The sequence below is a fragment of the Notothenia rossii genome, assembly GCF_949606895.1.
Source record: "Notothenia rossii genome assembly, chromosome: 8".
NCBI lineage: Eukaryota > Metazoa > Chordata > Actinopteri > Perciformes > Nototheniidae > Notothenia > Notothenia rossii.
Genome location: NC_136906.1, coordinates 28,420,842 through 28,444,763, shown reverse-complemented (window position 1 = coordinate 28,444,763; position 23,922 = coordinate 28,420,842). Strand labels below are relative to the sequence as shown.

The 23,922-nt window shown below is 44.5% G+C and overlaps 1 protein-coding gene across 8 annotated transcripts in view; it reads right to left on the bottom strand.

Moving 5' to 3' along the window:
* LOC307017094 (RNA binding protein fox-1 homolog 3-like) overlaps nt 1-23,922 on the bottom strand; it is a 263,790-nt gene that overhangs the window by 34,217 nt on the left and 205,651 nt on the right. For 6 of the 8 annotated variants that reach the window (XM_079646556.1, XM_079646552.1, XM_079646555.1 and 3 more), the window contains 2 exons: nt 11,321-11,623; nt 2,382-2,525 (listed from right to left, as the gene is read on the bottom strand). In XM_079646556.1, coding sequence (XP_079502682.1) covers nt 2,382-2,525; nt 11,321-11,623 — 447 coding nt within the window. The remainder of the gene's footprint in view (nt 1-2,381; nt 2,526-11,320; nt 11,624-23,922) is intronic. The other 2 variants (XM_079646557.1, XM_079646554.1) reach the window with 1 other exon arrangement.

The following is a 23,922-nucleotide window of genomic DNA, read 5'->3' as shown; positions in this document are numbered from 1 at the left end:
CAAATCATGCTGCTGGAAGTATTATTTTCATGTATCAGCTGATTTTCTATTTTACATACGGCTAAAGGATTCTGCATCTTTAATATTCCTGCAGAAGTAAACCAGGCAAACATGAAAAGTATACACGCAGCTGTGGAGCTAAAAAACAGTTGTGACGCAGTGTGGCCTTGTGTGCCTTCCCATAAATGAATCAACAATACACTGTGTGTTCAAAGCCATACGTCTGCCACAGTGTGCCTCCACCTTTGATTTGCGTGAATATCTTTAAGCTCTTAAGAAACCTATAATTACGCTCCGGCAGCCCCTGTGTATTCAAACAGCAAAGTGGCAGTGTTGAGCATGCTCACACACCCAGCAGTCAGCGTGACAGCAGGATGGGGGGAGGGTAGAGGTCCTGATTGCTCCTGGGGAATGCCGTGAGAGCCCTTACATGCACTGAGAGAAGCGCCGCTGAAGAACCCAGTCGCAAAAACGAGGGCACCCTTGAGCGGCACAGCATGGCTCACTTGTGCTTGGAGTGTTTTCATTTCCCCCCGCACTTGCTAGCTCTCAAAGATCACAGTTTCTAATTACTGATTAAGGTCCGCTGTGGTCGTCCTAATGAGCTCTTCATTCAGCGCCTCGTTAAAGGCTCACAGGTTTCTTCACACCCTTAACCCTGTGGCGTGCGGGGTAGAGTGCGGTCCCTCCCTTCTTGTTTTCGGGCCGCCGACACCGGGGAGAGTTTCTCAGTGTGACAGGGGAGCAGATGGAGCTCCTGGCTGGGGCTTTCCTTGTGCAGCACCTCCACTCTCCTTCTCCTCTGTCTTTCCCCCCGCTGCATGTCTGTGGGTTTCACTCATGCGCAACAGTAATGGCGTATTGAGCCGGTGGCGCTCCAGAAGCCATTAGAGCTAGAGGGATGAGGCTTTGCACACGCTGATCACACAAAGGCCCATTGTGGAGGCCATGTCAGAGGGTGGAGCGGACCAGCTTGCTCTGTGCCAAGCGCTACCCAAGACAATCAATCCCACAATGCCAACCATCAAGTTGGGTGGGGCATGAAACAGGACGGAGCGGGCGATACGTGGGTGAGCAGGGTGATTGAGAGGGGACTGGGTGGGCCGCGATCAATTTTATATCGTATATCTGCGAGCCAGGCACACAAAGCCTCAGAGCTAATTACTGAGGCGATTTGGATTCCGCACGACCTGCACCAGAGCTGGGAACAATAAAGCCAACAATCACAGGGAGAAAGGGAGAAGGAGAGCAGCCATGTTGTCTGCTATTCATAAAGCCACAGCCAGGGCTCTCCAGTAATTAATATCATCAGCTGGATGTTGTCTTCATAACGGCGAGAATTAACGCCTCCGGGTTCTAATGGTCCAATTAGCGCGTAACATTTAAAGTACATTTTTGGCAAATCGCCTCCGTTCAGATCCATTATGGTTATTGAATTGGGGATGTATGGTTCAATTCTTATTGAGGCTTTTGTGAGACACAAGGGTGAGCTGCTGAACTATTCATTGCCTCATTAATTGGGCAAGAGACAGAGAGAGGAAGGGAGAATTTCTGTTGAGGGATTTCGGTATGCTGATAAGTAATCTGATAGCATTTGTCTGCAGCTGACAGCTCGGTGTGTGTATCTGCTAAACAGGTAATCAGGAAGAATAATCTGCCTGATTTAAGCTGTTCTGTAATGGTCTAAAAGCTATTAAAGAAGCTTTTGGGAGACCTCTGATATATGTGGACTGCTGGTGACCAAAAAACCCCATTATTTTTCTCTTCATAGTTGCCATTACAATTGTTCTTGCAAAGTGAATAGCAGCTTGAGACACAGAAACGTTTCTAAAATGACAGGGCGAGCCAGTTCAGCTCATCAAGTTGATCAAACAGGTTTTAAATCAACTCCGAAAAGAGAAAACCAAAATGAACGGTCAATGATCATCGTACTGGGTTCCATATCTCAACTTAACTTCCTCCTTGTGTCTGTGTAGCAGAGAGTTCTTCACACCCATCAGCCCGATGTTGATACATTGGGCTTTACTTCTCCCAACTTGTCAAAACTCTTCTGTATTTCCTGAAAATGTAGTTAACTAGATGCTGGTTTTAGCAATCGCCTCTCTCATTAAATATATGGCCTTTGATGTGTGATTTAGCCCTAGTGCTCGTTTTCCCCGAAGCTAGAATATTGCATTTGAGAAAAGTGTAATACATTTCTCTGACGCACGAGGATGCTCTCTTGGTTTCAGGCGAAAACGGACTTTGTTGTTTCGTTGTTACCATGCTACCAGATGGGAGGAATTAACTTACCAAGTTCAGTGTTATATAAACCGATGGAAGAAGGCCAAACCTTTTATAACATAATGGAATACATTTAAATGTTCCTTCAAGGTACTCACCCCAAACATTTGCCTTAGGTCAGGGTCCCGGAAGCGGAAGGGAATGTTGGATACATGTAACCTTTTGGGCTGCTGCTTCTCTGAAGAGTCTGAGTGCTGGAGCTGGAGCTGCTGAGAGCCCTCTATTTGCGTCACATCATCTGTCTGCCAGGGGGAAACAAACAGAAAAGACACAAGCTGCTCATTAGCCGCTACAGTATACTGTACCTCCCGGTCCTGGAGTACGACAAGGGGGGTGCGGGTTGCAATAGGAGGGAGGCGGGGATGCAGGGTTGGCTAACTAACTTACTCAGCGTCTGCCATTTTTCAATCTGGCGAGAAAGCCAAAGCGATAAACAGCCGATGACTTATAGTGTCAAACCTGAGGTTGTGCATTACAAATCCACTTATTAATCTCTTGCACTTAGCTCTTGAGCAACAGGGAAGATTGAAGGCGCTGACAAAAAGGCGTGGATATAGATCCCACGGAGCCCTGACATGTCTAGACTAAAGACACATTATTGGTGACGTTTGCACACAGCCATCAGAGTGCGAGGCCCAAAGCCCTCAGCGTGGTTGTTTCCATCATTATGCGAATGCTATGCTGACATTTCTATATAAATGACGTGTCTGATGTCAATGACAAATTCCACTTGTTTCTCCCCGTGACACCCATGATGGATTTCATTGAGGGGGCTGGCGGCTTGTCTGTTTAGATGGACCTCGTTTTCGAGGCGGTTTCTTTTTTTGAAGCATTTTCTGTGAGCAAAACCTCATTGGTCAACAACTTGGTTTATTCTCTCTTATATGCACCAATGTGGAATGAGACCCTATGTTTGGCAAAATATGTCATTGGTCATTTCCTTTCAATATGCTTTTTACTGTTGCACAAAATGTCAGACCTCTCCTGTAGCGTGTTTTCTACCCTGCCTTCACTAACCCTAACCCTAACCCAACCTGAGGCTTTGTTGAGTTAAAGTATTATTGTACTGTACTTACTACAACAATTGTATACAAGTAATAGTTTTTGGAAGGTAGGATTATTTGCTTTCTTTCAGAGAGTTCAGATCAATTTCACTTTTAGGAGATTTCATTTTTGTCTTTATGTACAGATTTAAAAAATATTATAAATTAGTGAGCTTTACATTTTATCTTTGGAGAGAGCCTGTCACGGCCAGTTAAACCCCATAGCCCCGAGGGCGGGGGCAAAATGCAACATCTTGCAAGAAACAGCGTCTGAGGGCTTCTTAACATTTAATAAACTATGAATATGTCATACCCACTTAACGGGAAGAAACTCAGCTATCAGACAATATTACCCATTTTTAGCTAAACGAAACAAAAGGGTAATAACAAAGGCTCAGAATTAGCCCAGAGCAAAAAGAATTAGCACAGAACTCAAGGTAAAATACCCTTATTACTTATCAAATCTGCACAAACAAGATATGGATTAGCAAACTGAGATTCCACAGATTCCAGAAATATAAGTATCATCACTCGCGATCAGAACTCGCGACAAACATTGCAAAACACGTACATTCACGGAGGAAACACGGGACATTTTCTTACCTTTGCTGTTGTTCTGATCAAAAGTTGTGTTCAATGGCATTAAAACGATAACAACACTGCGGAAGGTTAATCCAATGTGTCTGTGTCACTTTCAAATGATTACTGATAATCCATCATTCCATTTTTTTCCATTTTTGTTTTGTTATGTTCAATCTGAATTTACTTTAAAATTAAAAAAAATCTATATTGATTCTGACTTTTCTACATCCAACTCACAGGTTTATCATTGCTTTGACAAAAAAGATCATTTATTTGTTCTGGGAATGTCAGATGCCTGAGGCCTGAAAAACAGGCTCGGGCTAAACAGGTTTTAAACGTTGGCTGTTTGTGAGAACCGCAACAAAGTGATTTCAGGTCCCACAGAACCAACTGCCTAATTAGCAAATCTATGACAGCATCACACCTTTGCCTCTGAGAGCGGATAGTAATTACTTCCATGACCACAAGAGGTCACTCATCAAGAAAACATAAGGTTTGTTTTTAGCATTCGAACAAACAGCCAGTGCCGTGGTGTTTCCTGCGGGAACCGTCTGCATTCTGCAACAGCGAGCGGGTGATTAAAATGAACAAAAATGAACCCTGATTTAGTGGCAGTGCCTGGGAAAGGGGACTAAATAAAGAAATGCAGAGAGAAAGAGGGGAGGGCATGAGAAACGCGAGAGGGGAAGAGGCAGATATTGAGCACAAAAGCTGTTTGAATGTGATATGTAAACTGCTATGTCTCCTGGGAAGAGCTCTCTGAGCATGGCAAACACACTATACACTGGCTGGGGAGTCACATACACAAGCTTGTACTGAGATACAGACGTGAAAAGGGAGTAGGTTGTTGCCAGAGTACAAACGGTTCAGATGACACACTCGCACACACGGTGATAACCCTCACCCTGCTCGGAGGCTGTCACACGGCTGCGGGCCACTCTTAGTGATACATTTCCCACCATTTAGGAAATGGGGTAGGGATTTATTCATTATAATTCATCATCACAGTATTATCATTATCATCATGATCGTAATGATGATCGCCTTTATTATTCTCATTATCATAATCACAATCTCCACTGTAATGGCCGTCATTTATTTGGTTTTTATGGCCCATTCGGAGACGGTGACATACATTGTTAACAGTGACAGTTGTTTGATTCAAGGTCCCACTTTGTCTCCCCTGCAACCATCCAGGTAGGGCAGGTTGGTGGCAGGTTGGCGGCAGGTTGGCGGCAGCTTCCTGAGTCCTGCTCTGGCTTTCGTGGCTTCCGGACCAAAAGGGTAACAAATAGCGAAGGACACGGGGGGCCAGGGAATGTGCGGACGGTAAGGAGTGGATTTGTGACAGAGAGAGGCGGCGGAGGGGTCTTAACTCTGCCGTGTCCTCCCGCGCTGGAGGTTAATAGCCTGAGTAGCCATGTTGGGCCCCGGGGTGACACATTGCAGACAGATGCTGGGACTGTGGAGGGTGACAAGGTACCAGAGGCCCGCGGGTCAATCTGTTTCATCGGTCACACATGACACTATCGACCTTTAGCGTATGTTGCCAGACTACTGAGCACCGCTGTCCTCCAGCTCTGTCTGTCTGGCTTTTTATCCAGGCGAGCGCAGTCGCGTGTTTGCAAACATCCAGATTAACTTTCACTCGGCGCTCAGACAGGCCGGCAGCACGCTGACATCGGGGGCAAGTACACATACGGAGAACACAAATACGGCAACGCTGACTCCACAGCAACCCCAGACTGCATGCTACTAACTCAATAACTTGGAGTGTCACCGGGATCCGGGATGTTGCCTCCGCTCCCGGGGCTCCAAATGCCTGCCTGGTTGGGAAATGGTGGTTTTGCAGCGGAAAATAATTACCTTCGTATTACCATAGGAGGCCACCTTCAGTGGCACTTTACTGTCCCGACAGCTGCTGTCACGGGGAGGAAGAGGAGGAGGAGGAGGTGGGATGCAAAACATTCCGTCACCGCCAAAGCCAGCGAACCAGTGAGAGAGCTGTCAACTCCAGCAACTCTCCGGCTTCCTGTTCAGTCATTTCTCTAAAAGACTCCCTTGCTGTTATTTGCAAATCGCCTGCAAAGTGCTCTGCTCAGCACTTTCCCCCTCCTCACAGAGTGGCATTACAAGAGCATAATTGAAACTATCTGATTGGAATGCTGGCAGGCAGGTAGATTACATCCGATTAAATAGGGGGGGATACTGAGTCCTCTCTCACAAGAATTATAATGCCCAAGCTTAAATTCATTATTTCCCCCCTCCCGTTCCTCCACTGTTTGTTTTCTTTTTCTCAGGAAGCTGCACATCCTCTCCATCACCTGAGAGTGCAGGGTGTGTGGAGTGGAGTGGAGGGGCCACCCCCACCTCCTCCCAATGATTTATATGAAAATAGCGAGTTATTTTGGGCGTTCAGGCGACAGTACTCAACTGTAACAGTGTCTGCGTACACACTTTAAGGTGATTGACAGGTGTAGCGCCAATAATGTTAAGATAGACATGAAACTATCCAATTTAATGTATCAACAAAAAAATGTAAGCTTCTCTATTATACAACTTTTGATTATTAGATTAAAACAGAGCATTGGTTCAGTTCAAGTGAAACCATACATGTCTGGCTCTTTAAATAATGATAGCTGAGGCTTCTGGGTCTCGTAGTGTCAGGTTTGGGGAGTAACATTTTACGGGATTACGAATCAGGAAAAAAAGCTGTATTCCCTAACAGTAATATTAAAAAAAGATGACGTAATCAGATTACTATTACATTACAAGGATCACATTTTATTTATTCTGTGTAAGCTGTACTGTTCTGTAGGCTAATATTACTGTAAGTATAAGCCGACAGAATATAAGTGTGATGCTAAACTGACATAATCTAACACTAAATACTCACTTATATAAACCTTTTATAGTTGACAGATTCTTCCAAAGACCAAACAAACAGTGATTTTTTTATCTACTGACAACTATTATCTGTTTATCTTCATCCTTCTCTCTGCCATAAAGGCTCCATTGTTGTCCAAAACATATTAAAAACTCATCAATGAGCAATACTGTTGCACTGTTTGACATGTTCCTTTATTACACAATGTGGATTTAGACACAATCCCACAAACACTGTCCTGCTGCTACAAATACTCTCTACCCCAGCACCAAAAGTGGATTCATCCGCAACAGAAACTAGTCCTCAAGAACGCTCTATTATCAGTATTGGTGGTAGGGCGTACAAGTTTAATCTGGTTTTATCTTATTTAAACCATCTAAACTGACATTCGTCATCACGACCAATTCTGGCACTTATTGGTTTAATATCAAACATTTGAAATGTTTGCAGCAGCTCAAATGCACTTGAAAATGAAGCTACATGTCAGCTGTTTTGAAGATTTAGAGGCACAGTCAGGTTATAGAATTGTTAAGAAAGGACTTAACTTGTTACATTGGCCTATTCAAGGATAAATACAAAGATATAAATAGAAACGGCCTTATCCTTCAAATTATCCAGGAGTTTTTTATGTGGAGGAGCACTGATAATATCTGTGAAATGGGAATGCACAGTGGTGTAAAATCAGCGGTTCCTCTCACTTGAAGATAACCGAGTCATCCCCTTCTTAATGGTGGCCTACATGCTGCCATCAGCACCGCCTCTGAAAGCTACACCCGGCGGAGTCTCAATCCCCTAAACACTGCTCCCGACAGATGAGAGGGTGCGTGCGTGGATGTATGAAATGTTTGCATGTGCTCGCCCTTGTGTATTGGTATGTGTGTGTGTTATCACAGTCCCCCAGAATACCCTTTGGAAAGTCTTCACGCGTCTGACACGGGCTGTGAAAAATCTGGAATTGAGTGCTGCCCTAACGCCACTGCCTTAATTTGTTATCTGAAAAGAGAATGATTACTCATGAAATCCAACCAAACCTCAGACTATTTGAACTGAGCCAGATAACGAGCTCAGTTTTTTTTTTGTTCAGCAGAGCTCCCTGGCAGCCCTCTGCTCCCCTCATCTCTTAGGATTTGGAGAGAAAAAGTTGGGGGCTGCCTCTCTTCCTCAAGTCGTCCCGCTTTCAAGTCAGCTTGTTTGAAAATGTCACAGATCGGGGATCCCAGAGGTCTGGCTCTGGACAGCGCCTCCTCCCCAGTGTGGACGTGTGAGACTGGTAGTCACAAGGCAGAAAACAGAGAGTCACCCCGCCTCATTAAAACACACTTTCCGTGCTCTGCGGGGAATTCACACAGAATCCATACGTTTCACTGCATTCTCACTCTCTCTTGACTCTTTTTAAGTCTTTAAGTCGAGAAGATGTGCAGAGTAAAGCGTCTTCGTGGGGAAGAGGAGCTGAGCGCAGCAGAGTCGAGCCTAGGGAGGAGGGGGGGACGGGGGGGAATGCAGTGAGTAGCTGATCTGCTCCCTCAATCTGTGTTCCTGCAGGGTGCCCTAATCAAAGGCACCCGGGCCCGTCTGTGGCACCCAGAGCAAACAGGCTGGGTCTGTCATTAAAGCTGGGGAACTCAGCGGTGGGCGACACTACACCAGCGGTCCCCGAGGATTAGACTCTCTGTTTACACCCCACTAATCTCATCCCTCTGTCCTCCCTGACAAAAAAGATGGGTGGAAGTGGGGAGAGCACGGAGTGTGAGGAGGGTAGGGGGAAAGCGGGCACGGCGAGGGGATGTGGGGGGTGAGCATGAAGGAAGAAGTAAGGCGAGCTCTCATCTCTCCATGGCCACCATCTCTGGGCTTTCTTCACAGCGGGGGCACAGATGAAATGAAATCAAATGGAGAGAGAGAGGAGACAGTGAGAGAGGTGGGAGGGGGGGGGACGCTTTAAACCCTCGTGTGTGTCAGCCATTACTGTAAAGTGCGCCGCGTAACCACGGAGCAGTTGGAGAGCGTCACACAAATCTTCAAATCAAACATTGCTACATTACCGGCCGGCGATAATGCGCCACGGCTCCATTTCTGCCGTATAAGCACTTTCCTGCCACCAAATGTCCCCCAGTGGGGAGGCCCGGGAAAAATGGAGTTATTAACAATGCTCTTTATGAGTGACCCAGATCCCTCTGAGGGGGATGTGGCCTCACCGTGACCCCTCCCAGCAGGTGTTTTCACGCTAAAGGAGAGGCCTGAAGGTCTTATTTTTTTTCCCTTCATCTCAGTGAGCATTATCCATCTTTCAAGACACGTCTCGAAAGTTAGGAGCTGAGTCGCCCTGCCTTTTATCTACACCTGACTCTTGTGAAGGTAAATCTCAGGTCAAGGTATTTCATATCGGAGTATCAGTACACAAGAATTTAATGAATAATATATCGTTTAGAATTCCACTCAGTCCCAGGCTGTGTATCTCCACATGCAGCATCGCCAGGGGTTTGTTTTCCACTCGGAGTGCCAATACTTTAAACATATCTTATAGTGGGGGGGGGGGGGGGGATACAAATACATGAGAGAGTATAATCGGGTCCTGGCACAGTTACGCAGGATTCTGTTTAAAGGAACGTCTCTTTTGGACGCTGGCACAAATAAATTAGCGGATTTGACTCAACGGTAATTTAGTTTTGGCTGTTGGAGAGAGAGTGTGTCTCTCTTTTACTGCCCGAAAAGATCAGGAGGGAAGGGCGTGCCCTCCTTTCGCAGATCCTGAATCATTCATGTCTACAGCAAGTCACATCTCCTTTCACGCAAATAAATAAAACAGCGCAGGGCTTACATGTTTTTTAAGGGAGCCCCAAATGGCTCTTCAGAAATGCACTTTCATTTTATGAGCATATTTTCAACCAAATTCACCTCCCACGCCAAGCACAAAGCGCTGCCATGACATCAAAGTCTTCTGCTGCTTCTGGATGATTAGTACTGTTAGACTCAGTATAACTTTTACACTCACTTTTTATTAAGAAAGTCATTTTTGTTGCGATTGTGATGCAGAGAATGATAACATTGTCAACTGAAATAAAAGTTTCTCAAAGCAACTCTGTATAAACCTAATGGAGCAGAATTACACATTTGAATATTGTATAGTGAAAACAGAAGGACCGTATTTGCAAATGAAGACAAATGATCGTCGCTTGAATTCTCCTTTGACATACCTTGATTAAAATCGTATTTAATTGTGTGATATTATGATTTATGCAGAGCATAATTAAAGGTGTAATTATTCTTAGTTCATTACCATTTTAATTCTGTGGGAATGTTTAGGCCTAATTCTTTTAATATTAAACTGATGGCAGGATATTTATCTTCCAAAGTGCTTTTTAAAGTTGTGTATAACTGAGTTGGATTCATGGCAATTGTGTAGATTGTTTTTGCTTCTGTAAAAGACAGAGAGTTTCTTCACAGCGTGAAACAGGAAGAAGGCAGGTGCTGAAGCTTTCAGGCTTTAGGCCATGGCAGAAGGCGGAAAGACTGAATGAATATTAGCAAAAATAGCTAACTTCCTCAGTGAAACCACAGTCAGGGGGAAGAAACAAGTACTGGGAATAATACGATTATTATGTAAGTAAATCTGTTCCATCTGAATTTGAAAATAAAAAGCCATTGAATTTTTAGCATCAAATAATTATGCATTAAAATGATGTATCTGTACTTCAGCCTGGAAAATGAATAGATCACATTATTTTTCTTTTTTTCTCCCAGTTCTGAATAAACATTTTAAACCTTTAAAAAAATGTAACATATAGATTCAAGTTTCTCAAATTCGAAGTTTCAAAGTTGCAATAATTCAATATATACATTTAGGTTTGAAACCTTCAAGGAACCCAAGGAAAAGCAATCGATTCCATATCAAGTCAAGCTACGCTCATACCCTCCTTTGGTATCATCACCTCGATGTGGGAAGGCAGTGAGCTAAAAACATTGAAACCTGGTTGAATGATGGTGCTTAAGAGAGTATATCCATTCTTATATTTGCCACTGTGTTTGTCTGTTTGGTGGTTGTCTTTTACTAAATCTTTGAAAAAAGCAAACACACAATGGCACATACAGTAGAAGAGTTGATCTAGAATTCAGTTTTATACATCATATTTATGCAGCCAGATTTGGTCTATCAACATGAATATGTATATTGTATTTTTTAAGTGAAAAGTTTTAATTCTGAAGTTGGGAACATTGAAAAAAAAAAGAATATTTTGAACAATTACATTACATTCGGAAAAATAAATTCAATGCATAATTATTCGTTGCTGGGAATTCTAGCACCAAAGAATCAGATGGCACCGATTTACTTCCATAGGCTCTCAATTAAACCTGTGTGAGATCAAATCTACCAATCTTCTTCATTTTGTTAAGGGGGAAAACGTCAGAATCACACATTCTAAATTGATATGAAACAACACATACAAATATACAGTATACTTTTCATCCAGGCATCATTAGGATATAAGAAAAAAAAAGGTAAAGAAGTGATAATAGTATAGTTTACTTGCTGACAGCGTGTTGAGAACAGTGTTTGCAGATGATGAAGGACACTGACCGGTGCGGTCGTGGTGGCGGTGATGGCGGGCGTGCTGTTGTCAGTGCCGGCCGGCTCGCTGTGCGTCTGTGTGGGCGTGTACAGGGTCATGGCGTGTTCAGGGACCCGGCTCTGCCCGCTGTAGTCCTGCGTTGGAAGTGGGTGCGGTGCTGCGAACTCTGCGGGGATGCCATTCTGTGGGGGTGGGGGGTACTGGGCTGGGGTGTACGGCTGGGCCATCGCTTCTGGGGGATTAGTGGCCTCTTGGTTACCCTGCAGAAACACACAACAGGAGGCAAGCGTTAGAACTGGGCCCCAGATGAAAGTTAAAGTACATTGTTGCACTCGTACGAGCAGCATGAAAGGCGTGCCAGTTCCCCACAGTTCAGAAGGCAACCGAGGAGAGCTGTCCTGCAAACTAACTAAGTCAGGGGGAAACAGCCATCATATCACATCTCAGCTCACATTAGAGGATTCCTTGATCATTGCTAATGAACACAGTTTATGTTGTAGAGCATGGCTCGCTGTTGGAGGGGCAAGAGTCGGGGGGAATCTCAATTGCACTCGTGGCAAAGCACAAGAGGAAAGATCAATTAATTGATACAATTTTGATTAGGGCCTTTGATTCCGATGACAGGTCTGTTAAGCTAGCAGCTGCTCCCTCTCCGAGCTCCTACTTTAAACATTAACCTGTGTCTCACTTTATGAGGATTTCCCATTTCACTCTCTCGTCTTAATCAGAGTATTATTCAGAACCTTTTCTAACAGGTTTTAAAAAGGCCCTATTTTATCTTTCTGGCTTTTCCCTTTCCTGTAGTGTGTTATTTAGGTTTTTGTCCATGTAAATGCTCTGCAAAGTCCCCAAAGGTGAAAGGGAGTTTCTCTCTCAAACACCCCCCCCTCCCCCCTGCCTGAAATGCCTCTATCCCCCTTTTGTTCACTTCCATAACATAATCACTATCATTATGTAACACTCGCGCTTCTATCGGCTAGTGCTCCAGCACATTCTACGTGATTATGCTAAGGGAGGGACATTTCTAACATATCTCTAGTCAGCTGACCAATCACAACAGAGCCGGCCAACTAACCAATCAGAGAAGACTGGGCTCTGGTATCAGACAGAGGGTGAAAAGTGCTGCCGCAGCACAGATAGTATGAACATTAAAGCATGGAAACATGTCAAAGTAGAAGCAGAAGATACTGTAAATGACCTCCAATACAATGAGGACACTGAAACAATAGCACCCAAGATTCTTAACTAGCTGTACAAACATGCCATTTTGGCAGCATCAAATTATGTCTAAAACCAGCAAAGCCAGAAAAGAAAAAGTGTATATTTCATTGGAGACACATTTCAGTTTGAGAATAAGCCCCGTTATTATTCCTATAACTCTCTTTCTTTCCATATGCTTCCAGAACACTCACTGTGGAGTATCTGCAGCACATATGTTTTTAAGTCTTTCCTCCTGACTCAAGTGATAGATGGCCCTTTGCAATGAACCACTTCCACAGACCCTTTGTCTCGTGCAGATGCTTGAGATGATGAGCTGCAGAAATAATGGACTTTTCTGGCTGGTGCACATTGTTAAACTGGGTAATAGCTGGACTACAGAAGTGCATGTCTTATTGTTGCGACGAAGCACTATAGGCTCTGCGACTCCAGACTAATGAGCAGAACAGTGAGATCAGTGCTGCCGGAGCGGATATCCATCCCAACATTAAAAACACGGAGGGAAAAGGTGAGACAATAACACTGGAATCCAATAACACCCCCTGCAAATACCCTCAATCAAATTTAAAGATACAGATCATGCGAACTCAATGCATAACTCTTTCGATAAGAGAGAAGGAGTGGAAACAGGCACACCATAGCAGCCAGGAGTAAGGTTTTTATGATTGGAGAAAAACAATAACAGTAAACAGATAGAGAAGTTTCTGTCTCTTCCTTTACAAGCGGGCTGGGGATGGTGAGATAGGAGATAAATGCGTTAAATTCCTTCTTTTTTTTTTTTTGCTTGCCGTGGTGTTTGGCCTCTTTCTGCACACTTCCACAGAAAGCACTTCTCTGGGCAGGGATTTTTTAATGAGAGAGCTGTGCAACACTATGCTGTGAATGTAGTGGAAATAATTCTCCGCTGACGTGTTGGCAAACAAACCTCGGCCTAAACTGTGCTCTGCCAATTAAGGAAAGGCTCCATTATCTAAATGAAAAAATGGAGAAGCCTTGAGAGAGGAGAGGGATTGACCAGCTTCTTGTAGCCTGCGGGGCCTCAAGGCTGCTTGGAGTGGACCCTCGCTCCTGCCTGACCTAATCCCCCCCGCCCCTCCCTTCTCTTTTTTATTACACTGTATTTCTATCTCCTCTGTCTCTCCCTCAATCCCTCCTCCCTGCATTCCTTTTCATGCTCACCCCCCCTTCTCTTTTTATGCAGAAACTTTTTTAATCTCTACCCCTGTGCTCTACTTTCCCTCTCCCTCCAGTCATGGTATTATATAACACACTTGCATTGCGGGGCATCCTAATTCAAGGAAGCTCTTGATGTTGGCAATTTTCAACTTCTAAGCGCCCATTTCAAAAGGAGAATGGGGCTGGTTACCTAAAAAAAGATCCACCTCCTGGTATGACAGCTGAAAAAAGTCCAACCAGATCCTGTGTCCTGCTTTTAACCAGCCGGAGCTACACCCGTCAACACGTCGGCGCTCAGCAGTCCAGCGGAGACAAACAGCTCAGCAGCCTGGATAACAGGGAGATGCTATGCTCCACTGCACATCAAACACGGCTCATGTCATTAAGGAGATCAAAGCTTCAGTTATGTCTTTTTAGTAAGTCACTGTCAGATCGCTGCCCCCTGATTGGTGTTTTTTAAAGATTTGCCAAGGAGTGTTTGCACTAACACCCAAGTAATGATCGGGGAAAAACAAACATCAGAATTCAGGATAAACCGTTATCCTGTGTTTTGAGATATCTCATTATGCTAGCCCGGGTTTTTCTGATTTCATTTGGGAAATGGTGGCACCTCAGACCGTCAAAGAACACAGATTCCTCATTAGGAGGAGCAGAGGGCCTCCGGCAACATGACGCAGGGTCACGCTGCAAGAAGGTTTAACCTGTCTCAACTTCAGCCGCGAGGCATTGCTGTGTCATCCTGCAACAAAGTGCGTAGGACCATCAATTCCATGCATCCATACATTTCTGCCAGATTACTTTGTGATGGGAACTGTGTTTTCCTAAGGTATGCCTCACAATTGTTAAGACAGAGGATAAAAAGTCAGTCTTATACTATTATAAACAGTTGTGCAGTGGTTACCATTAGAAGTCAGAATTTGACGTTTTTTTGACTAAAATTAGACTTAGCTACGGAAGAAGATTAGGGCACCATCTTCTTTTTGAGAACTGACCAAAATGTATTTATTTAGGGGTACTGAGATTCAAGTCAGAATTCTGAGAAAGTTGCTTTTGTCGCCTATAACTAAAGATTTCATTATAAGTCAAATCTAGCATTTGAGTAAACGCAACAATTTATCGGTAGACCAAATTCGCCCATTTCTATTGATGTAACAAGTTACAACTAATTACAACTACAGGTGTTCCATGTCCATCCAGAAAGATAATATCATAGATATAGTTGGAATCATGTTTACAAAGAGCTAGAAAACCATCTTTGAAGTGAATGTCATATGATGAAACCAGTACACTAATGTGAGACACTTTGTGAGAATGTATTGGATCAGCGGTTTTGTTTTCGGATGTCTTATACTTTCGACTTTTTCTGATGAGCAAGTTGTGAGAGAGCTTCTGCTTTCAATTTCCTTCTTGCTCAATCTTCAGCTATTTATTTGGCAGTTTCTTGGCTTAGGGATATTCTCTGATGTAGCTGACTTTCATTGCTTGCAGTACTGGACGCTTTATTGTTCATGCCTCGGTTCTGCAATGGTCATGACGGGTTCTACTACACTTGTTAAATCATTGTCTGCCTTCTAGTGTTCCCTCCGTGCCGGCGGTTAGTCACAATCTGAATGGTAATGCTCACAGGGCATACAGGCCAGTGTATCTGTGTCAGGTCTGTTGCGATTTGAGCCTTAAACAAGTGCAAAGGACTGCGCCAGAGCCAAGTCACATACAAACAGGATAACAGCCTGCAGTTCAGTACTGGAGAAAGAAAAAACTACTTAAGCCTTGTAGCACCATGTCGTTGCTGTTTCAAAAAGCAGCAAGGCAAAGGCAAGGAGGCGGAGAGTACAGGCCTCATTAGTGGAACACAAAGTAACACTGGCTCTCGTATGATCTTCGCCTTCGTCTGATGTATGTGACAAACGAGTTATTCAACTGGATGTGAACTGGGAGAAGAAAAAAGGCCAGAGCAAATCGGGGGGGGGCGGGCGCCCTTTCTGCCAGTGCTGACGTGCCGTCGTCAAGATAATCCATGGCGCCTAATGAAAAGCCCCTCCATGACAAACCGGTCAGGTACACAGCACATCTCATTCCACTGAAACTGATTGCTGTTCATTACAGCTACGAACCGGCGCTACGAGTCTGTGTTCAATTGGGATGCTGGCGAGTGTTTCTCCACCTGTTTATAGGGAAAGAGCAGGTCCCTTTGCGGCACTTTAATGCCCCCCCCCCCCCCCCCCCTTACATGGCCTGCTGCCACCAGCCGCCTAAACATCGTCTCCACGGACACGAAAAATAAAGGCAACCAGAGAGAGCGGCTTTTATCGATCTGCCGTCCTCTCCATTCCTCTTTCCCTCCCTCCTCCCTCCATCTCTCCTTTCACCCTTTCTACTCCTATTACTGAAGAGCACAATAAAAAACACTATCTCTAATCTTAAGCACTCTCCTTGTGTAAAATTGGATTGGACACCCGTACTTAAGGAGATCACTTTTGGAGCGGAGTTTTTGTTTTTACAGTCAGCATCAAGAGCCAAAGAGGTCAGGAAGGCCTTGTGGCAATGCCCACTGCTGAGGCTGGCAGTCTGAGAGAAACTCCCAGCATACAGTGCTTCAGAGAGACAGGGATTTCCACCGGTGTTAGCCACAGTGTACGTGGTCAAGGCTACATTCCGTCTCAGCAGGTACGCCTTGGCCGCTTGCCAGCAATCCGTGATCCTCTTTAGCAGCGCTGCGAGGGACGGCGTTGAGAGGCCAAGAGGAGACGGGCTGTGCAAATACAGGAGCTGTTAGGAAGAACTCATATCGGCAGAGTGCTGCACTGACTCACACGTGTGACGGAGGGTCAGAGAGCAGCGCAAAGGCAAAATACAGCGGGCGACTAATTGCGTTGCATTGAATCCGGAGGGAAATCACTCAAATGGGAGCGGGCTGATCAATCTCAGCGATCTGTGCCGTGATGGAGTGGGCAGCTTTATGGCTTCAGCTCAGTCGCACGCAGCCTTCATCATTTTTCAGCCAAGGCCTCCCTACTTTACATGGTCCCTACTGTATGACACTAATAGTCTCTAGCAAGGAAAGTTCCTCCTGCTTCTATACACTAAGCAATTCAAAGAGATTTATGAACAGCTCTGCAGTGTTTTTTTGCATAATCCAAACAGCATGCATAGTTTAATGTTGACTTAACATGAAGCACCGCTGTCTCTTTCCTTCACGGGAAATGTACACAAGCTCCTTGCTTTGTCAGACTACAAATGACATAACATTTTTCTTAAGCGAATCTTAAGCTTTTCAGTACACGAAAATAGTCCTCCACAGCCTCGTGCGCTGAGTGTTCCTCTCTAGAAGAATGCTCATTTGGTTTTAATGACCTCCTGACAGTGATGGTGGCAAACTTGTGACAAATTCCGCTGGGCCGTCACAGCAGAAGTTTTGGTGAAGAGCGTAACGCAGCTGAGCCGAGGCCAGCGTACGGCAATCAGTTGATGCAACACAAGCGAAACACTGAGTGGTTTTCAGCCAGCTGCATGAAAAGCTTCTTGTTGTCCCCTGCTCTGCTGCTGATGCTCGGTTAATTGTGCCCCGCACACAGACACTCAGGCAGGCAGGCGAGAAAAGACGGCCTGAGATGATTTCCACAGGCAACTGGCATTCATTTTGTCTTGAAGGCGCATAAATAAAGGCTGTCTAGCCGGGTCCATTTTAATTAGGCGAGCCACATGATCTTACTCCAAGTCTCTCTGTTAACACTCACCAGAGGCTGCAGCATGTGTTAATTACAACCACATGCCACACAGAGAATCCGAAGGTGAGCCAGGAAAAGAGAGAAACTCCGAACAGGTAAACAACAACAACACAAAACACCTTCAGCTGAGTTTCTCATGATGAGGCACATATTTGGTGCAGCGGCTGCTCCCCTCCCCCAAGCCAACCAATTACAGCACCACGTCGAGAGAGAGGGGAGATGTGGAGAAGCAGCCCAATGTGATGCAGATTCACACCCCCCCACCATGTCCCCCACCACTACAGAAGGTTTACGATTTCAAATAAGCTGGGGAGAGGGTTATTGTTTTGTCTCACATTTCCTCCTTTGCAAACTCCCGTCTTTCCATTTTTCCACCTCATTTGTGGAAAGATCAATTCATGGAAATAAACACTCGGTGTCTTCGCTCCGCGTCCGAGTCAATTTAGATTTGGAGCATGTTTGAGAGCACTTTTTTTTTGCTCTCCGAGAGGCTTAATCGTTTTCACATGTCACATATGTTTCATCCCCTCTAACCTGATTTTTCCTGGTTATTGGGAGCACTTATTTGCTCCGCGGCCTTGGATGGAGGTATTAGAAAGAGAGTTCATTTCCCTCAATCCCTTGCTGATTTCTTCATTACGTTGCAGCGGAGGCGCCGCACACAGAGCCCCCGCGACAAGATGGGACTGCTCTTAGCGGTGCGATTGCGAGTGTTACTATACCTCAGAGACGCCTGAGCGCCACTTAATAAACAGAGCAGACAGAGGATCACTTTGAACTCCGGTGACATGTAATGAACCTGTCTGTCTCAGCCCCAGCTCCCTGTGAGCGCAGGCACTGCATGGTAAAAATGCAGATAAATAAATAAACAAGCAAAAACACATCCAAATAAGCCTGGAGGTCTCCGTGAAAAAGCCATCAGTTACACATGGTTAGACTCGTAGCATTTTGCCAACACCATAAGAGGAGATAATTGTCTGTTTCAGTGTTGTTGCCGCTTTTGTTGCATAACAGATATTTACATCTGGGACTAATTACTCCAGACTGGGTGTCAGAATTTGGATTAACTTGTAGGATGCATCCGGTTTGGTGTTTAGACTCATGTATTAGCGGGAACAGACACTGTGCTGCTTTAACCCCATCAAAAAAGCACCACTGATAACTTTTCATCTACTTTCCTTCTTCCAAAGTTGTGTCAACAAAACTGCTATTGACATATATTATATTAGAAATCCACCACTTCTTCGAGATTGCTATTGATCACTAAGATAAAGACCGGGATAAAATGAAAACTGATAACCGAACAGTGGGTTGTTCTGTCATTCTGGTCATATAAACGCGTAGATCAATTCCACAGCGTCGTCATGTCAGCGAAACCCCTCTTCTGACTACTGATCAGCCCTTTGAAATTCTACAAGGGATAAGAAATGGCAACATTTGTTTTAGAATCAGCTGATTGTCATGTAAATTCAAGTCTTTTTTCCCCTTCTCCCATGCTGGGATTATAATACGGGGTCCAGAGTTCCTCGTGGGGACAAAATGCCATTACTTAAGCATGCAGGAATCTCAACATGACATTCTTTGACCGCTGTGACAATGGCAAACATATGCAAATGAAGGAGAGTGCCACTCTCATTATGACCCTGTCACAGTGACTCTGACACCTCCCACCGGACCCCGAGCATGTTTGAAAAAGAGAAAAAAGAGAGATAAACGGGAAAGAAGGCATGACAATGACGGAATCCTGTGAGGAAAACAGGTGTAACATTGTTGTTTGTGTTATCTTTCTCCATTCCCTCTGCTCTCTTATGACCCCATTTGTAATTTATTCCATTGGCCTATTTGCCTCAGTGATTTTTTTTGTGCTCTGCAGTATAAGCAGGAGCAGGTTTACATGTGCTGGATTCTTTGAAGTGAAAATGCAGAGTACTCCCTGCTGTAGCCAAAGCTCATCTAATCAGGGGCTAATTCCAGTTATTAAGATTTGAGAGATAACTTTGATTCATCACAGTCCATCTACCCCTATCGGTTAATCACTGTCGCGCTAAGCTCTTTTTCAGTCATCCTTTTGTTTCCACACCCTCTGGCACGCAGAGTGGGGGAATAAGGGAGATAGAAGAGAAGGAAAGAGAGAAGATATTAACAATATTAATGACCCGTGATTCTCGTCTCCTTAATGAGAAGGGTTATTAACTGTGATTATCCATGATGAAATGGTGGTAATTCTTGAAAGCTTGAGAAAACTTGTACGATCGCTTGTCGGCTGATTTGTTCCTGTGATGTTTGAGAAAGGAAAAAAAAGGTGAGTGTAGTGAGAAAGAAACTTGGAGGATAAAGAGGCAGGGGCAAGCTGGGGGAAACAAGGATGCTCGCAGCAGGGAGCCTTGGGGTTTATTATTTTTAAAACTGCGGCTAAGGCAACTGTCTTCAATCCCAGAGCTGCTGCATATCAGAAATCTGTCTTCTTCACAGATCCAAAACTCTGAAGTGTTTCTCCCTCTTGAAAAAGCCCCCCGGCGCCGCGTCTCCTTCTCACTTCCTGTCCCGGTGGCTAACGAGTGGGCTAACGCTACGCACCCAGTCGCCCATCTGCTGGTTGACACTGCTGAACGGCTGTTTGAACACCTATGCTGCTTTTACGCCAGATCCCTGATGCAGCATTTCCCTCACTCACCCCTTTTTTCATTCCAATTATAGGAAGTTGCATGCTCGTGGAGTCCCTGTCGGCTCCACGCGATTCCCTCAACGGAGAAGGGCGGGGGGGATGGATGGGGGGTGGGGGGTGCTGTCTGGTGAATCATTGATGTGCAGTCAGACTGTTTCATTGCAGATCTGTGTGCATGTGTGTGGGGGAGAAGGAGGTTAGCAGCAGACGGATAACAATCCTGAATTATGCATGTCTGTCCCTTGTGAGGAGTGGATGGGGGGGGGGGGGGTTGGCAACTGGGATGAGCCACACTCTCTTATCCCCAGGGACACATTTGGATAGAAAAGAGCTTGAAAAGTTGAGGCCACCGTGTGCGCTACCTGACCGCCTGTCTTTAGCTCCATGAACTCCTCAAACTGTGATAGCTGACAGACGAGCAGCTAGCCCCTAACACAGGAAGTCGTTTCCAGTCGTTTTCCCTATAAGGCCTGGTGATAATGCTAATGAGCCGGTGTGGCAGATTTTCCTAACTTATTTGTTAGATGTTTCTTTTTTAAAGCATCTCTGGGAATTTAAGCTCGAAACACTATCACCCTCCTGAAATTACACTGCATCACAGAAACACCTGCTGGGCCCATTTTAGATAATAATCCCATTTCTACATGCCAGTGCAGCTCTCAGGCGGGAGGAATGGGATTGTTTGCATTACTGACCTGTGGAGCAAGGCAGTCTGGAGAAAGCAACAGCCTTGAGGCTTTATTATATTCAATCGTTCTTTCATAAACAAAACCTTACTTTTCGGAAAGGTAAAAAAAAGAAAAGAATCTGCTAAATGTGGGTAGGCCAGCACTTTGTGGACACACTCCATCTATTTTCTCCAATTAAATCTCTTTAATTGGATTGAGGGCTGGCACCTGGTTTACACTCTGTCAACCACGCCATCCACAATAATTGATGCCAGAGCCATGTGTGTGTGTGTGTGTGTGTGTGTGTCTGTGTGTGTGGGTGTGTAGGATGTGTAGCAGTAGGGGGAGGGATTTAGAGCATGTCTCACTACTCCACAATTTCACTGTGATCAATAGCCCGCCTCGCTGTCCACCAGCGTCCACCGCACTGAGATGGGAAATGCCTCAACACTTTGGTGTGCAGGCCAACATGCAGTCACATGCAGTCACATGCAGTCACACACACACACACACACACACACACACACACACACACACACACACACACACACACACACACACACACACACACACACACACACACACACACACACACACACACACACACACACACACACAGACAGACAGACAGACAGACAGACAGACAGACAGACAGACAGACAGACAGACAGACAGACAGACAGACAGACAGACAGACAGACAGACAGACAGACAGACAGACAGACAGACAGACAGACAGACAGACAGACAGACACACACACACACACACGGGCTGTGGTGGGGAAAGCATTCATTTATTTTAGGGAAGTAACCATGCTACAACGCCAATATTCAACAAATACACAATTTGACATTTATATTATTCATGTTTTAGTACTGAGTCAATAAGTGGTTGAACACAACCATATTTTATATGTTGATGACCTACCTTAATTTAATATTACATTGTGAAAATCCATGTTTATTGTACGGTTTTCCGAATGACTTGAGAATTGTTATAACCTTTTATAATGATCCAACTATGTAATGTTGAAGGTAGTGAACAGTCGATGGTTATCGACCACGAGATTTATACAGAGTCAGTCAAACATATTTGGAAGTTTCTAAAAATGTTTGTCTTACAGCATTGAATCAAAGTGAAACTAGATCTAAATGAATTACAAAAGTAGCTGAAAACACTTCTCCTACAGTATAGTCCTATGCATAGAATCCCTATAGTACATCGCAAATAAGTGAATATTATAATGTATTTATTTGTTTTAAATATATTTATTGGGACAGAAAATTCCTTTATTAGAGATAAGTAGATGTTTAGACAAGATATATTTGGGATAACATTACCAGAATACTCCCAGGCAAACCCTTACTTAGCAGCTGGCATCAGATATGGGTGGACATGTGTTATAATTATTTTTGACAATATCATTACGGTAACTAGCAACGTGCTGTTGAATAAATGCACAAGAGTTAACATAAACTATACACCATCTCTCTCTGTAATCACATACAGATCCTCATGTATATGCTTTTTTAAAGTTCAAACACATGCTAATGCTGCGGATTTACATACATAGTTGTATGCACACCTACAGAACCGCGGATCCACTCCCTGAATACAAATGCCCGCGCAGAATACAAATGGTGTTCTCCCACACGTGGAAACACGCAGATACAAATCCGAGAGATGCATCACGGCGCGCTGACAGCACCTTTAAGACACTTTGAGAAACACCCCGGCTCCTGAATACCGAGCTCCGCCGCCATACAAATGGGGAGAGGCAGAGACAGAGCGAGAGGGAGGCCAAGGGAGACCCGACACAGTAAATAAAAATACAATTTCCTCCAGTGACATGCCCATTCTGTTGGAAGCCTGACTCTAATTATTCTAAGCACTTTGAGGGATGGCTTTCCACTGCATTAATCTACACATCCCACTAGCCCATTCATAGTCGATGCACTTTTAACTACCTAAGGACGCCCCGAAACTCTTCTTAAAACCGCGGGAGGAGGAGATTGGCTTTGTACAGTGATGGGGTAAAAGTGCTTTGCCTGAGTGAATCTTTCTCCAAATCTCACGGCACAACACCACGCAACAATTTTCATTTCCAATTTCAAATAGCACATCTCTTCTTACCCAACACCCCAAAAAAAGACCAGATTGGAAGGGGGAATGCGTGGCGCGGCTCAGAATAAGTCTGTGTTCTCATTACACCGCCTGTGTGAGAGTGTGGTTGTTTTCCTCTGGGCAGGAAAGCACTCGTAGCTCATTTGGAATGGAAATGGATCGATAAATCACCGGGGACCATCGATCAATCAATGAGCCTATCAATACTCGCTGGATGAGGCTCCGCCCACCACGAGAGGCCATCTTTGGTAGGAATATGTCGGGCAAATGGGCTTTTAACATAATAGCTCTGTCCACTTGTGCTGAGTGCAAGATTGATGCCGTGCAATGTTTACATGTTGACACAAGCTGTAATGGTGATACACAGCAGCTTCCGTGTTTACATGTAAAATAATCAGCACACACACGCAGATGTACTGTAAATGGAACGACTGCTCACATTCCGGTCATGTTTATCAAAATCCAAACAACATCAAACCGTCTTTGAAAAGCTCTCTGATCGACGCCGTGTACTTGGCTTTGCTGCACTGCAATATCTACTCTTTATAAACATCTGCCCCCTCGGCGAAGAGAGGAAAAAAATGTAAGTAGGCGGAAGCAGGGATCTATCCATCCCAATTAATCTCCACTTGTGTTTAAGTAAAAACTTTGTAAGCATCCAGCAGTTCTTTATTCCCCGAACAGAGGCCAAACCGCACGGCGGGTTACGGAGTGGGCAGATTTTCTCCTCATTGCCACTGCTAAAGACAGAGCAAGGGAGATGCTGCAATTGCTGTTAGCATTGCTACAGTTTACAGATAGGGCTGGTGATGTTCTATATGTACCTTAATGTCAGCAAATCCAATAATGGATGGATAATGAGGGTTGGTTAAAATAATAACGTTGTTGTACGATGTTTTTTACTAAAGGTTATTATATTAGCAGTGTAATCCTGCTAGTTATCCCCCATTTTTTAGAAATGAAACGGTAATCTTTTTTT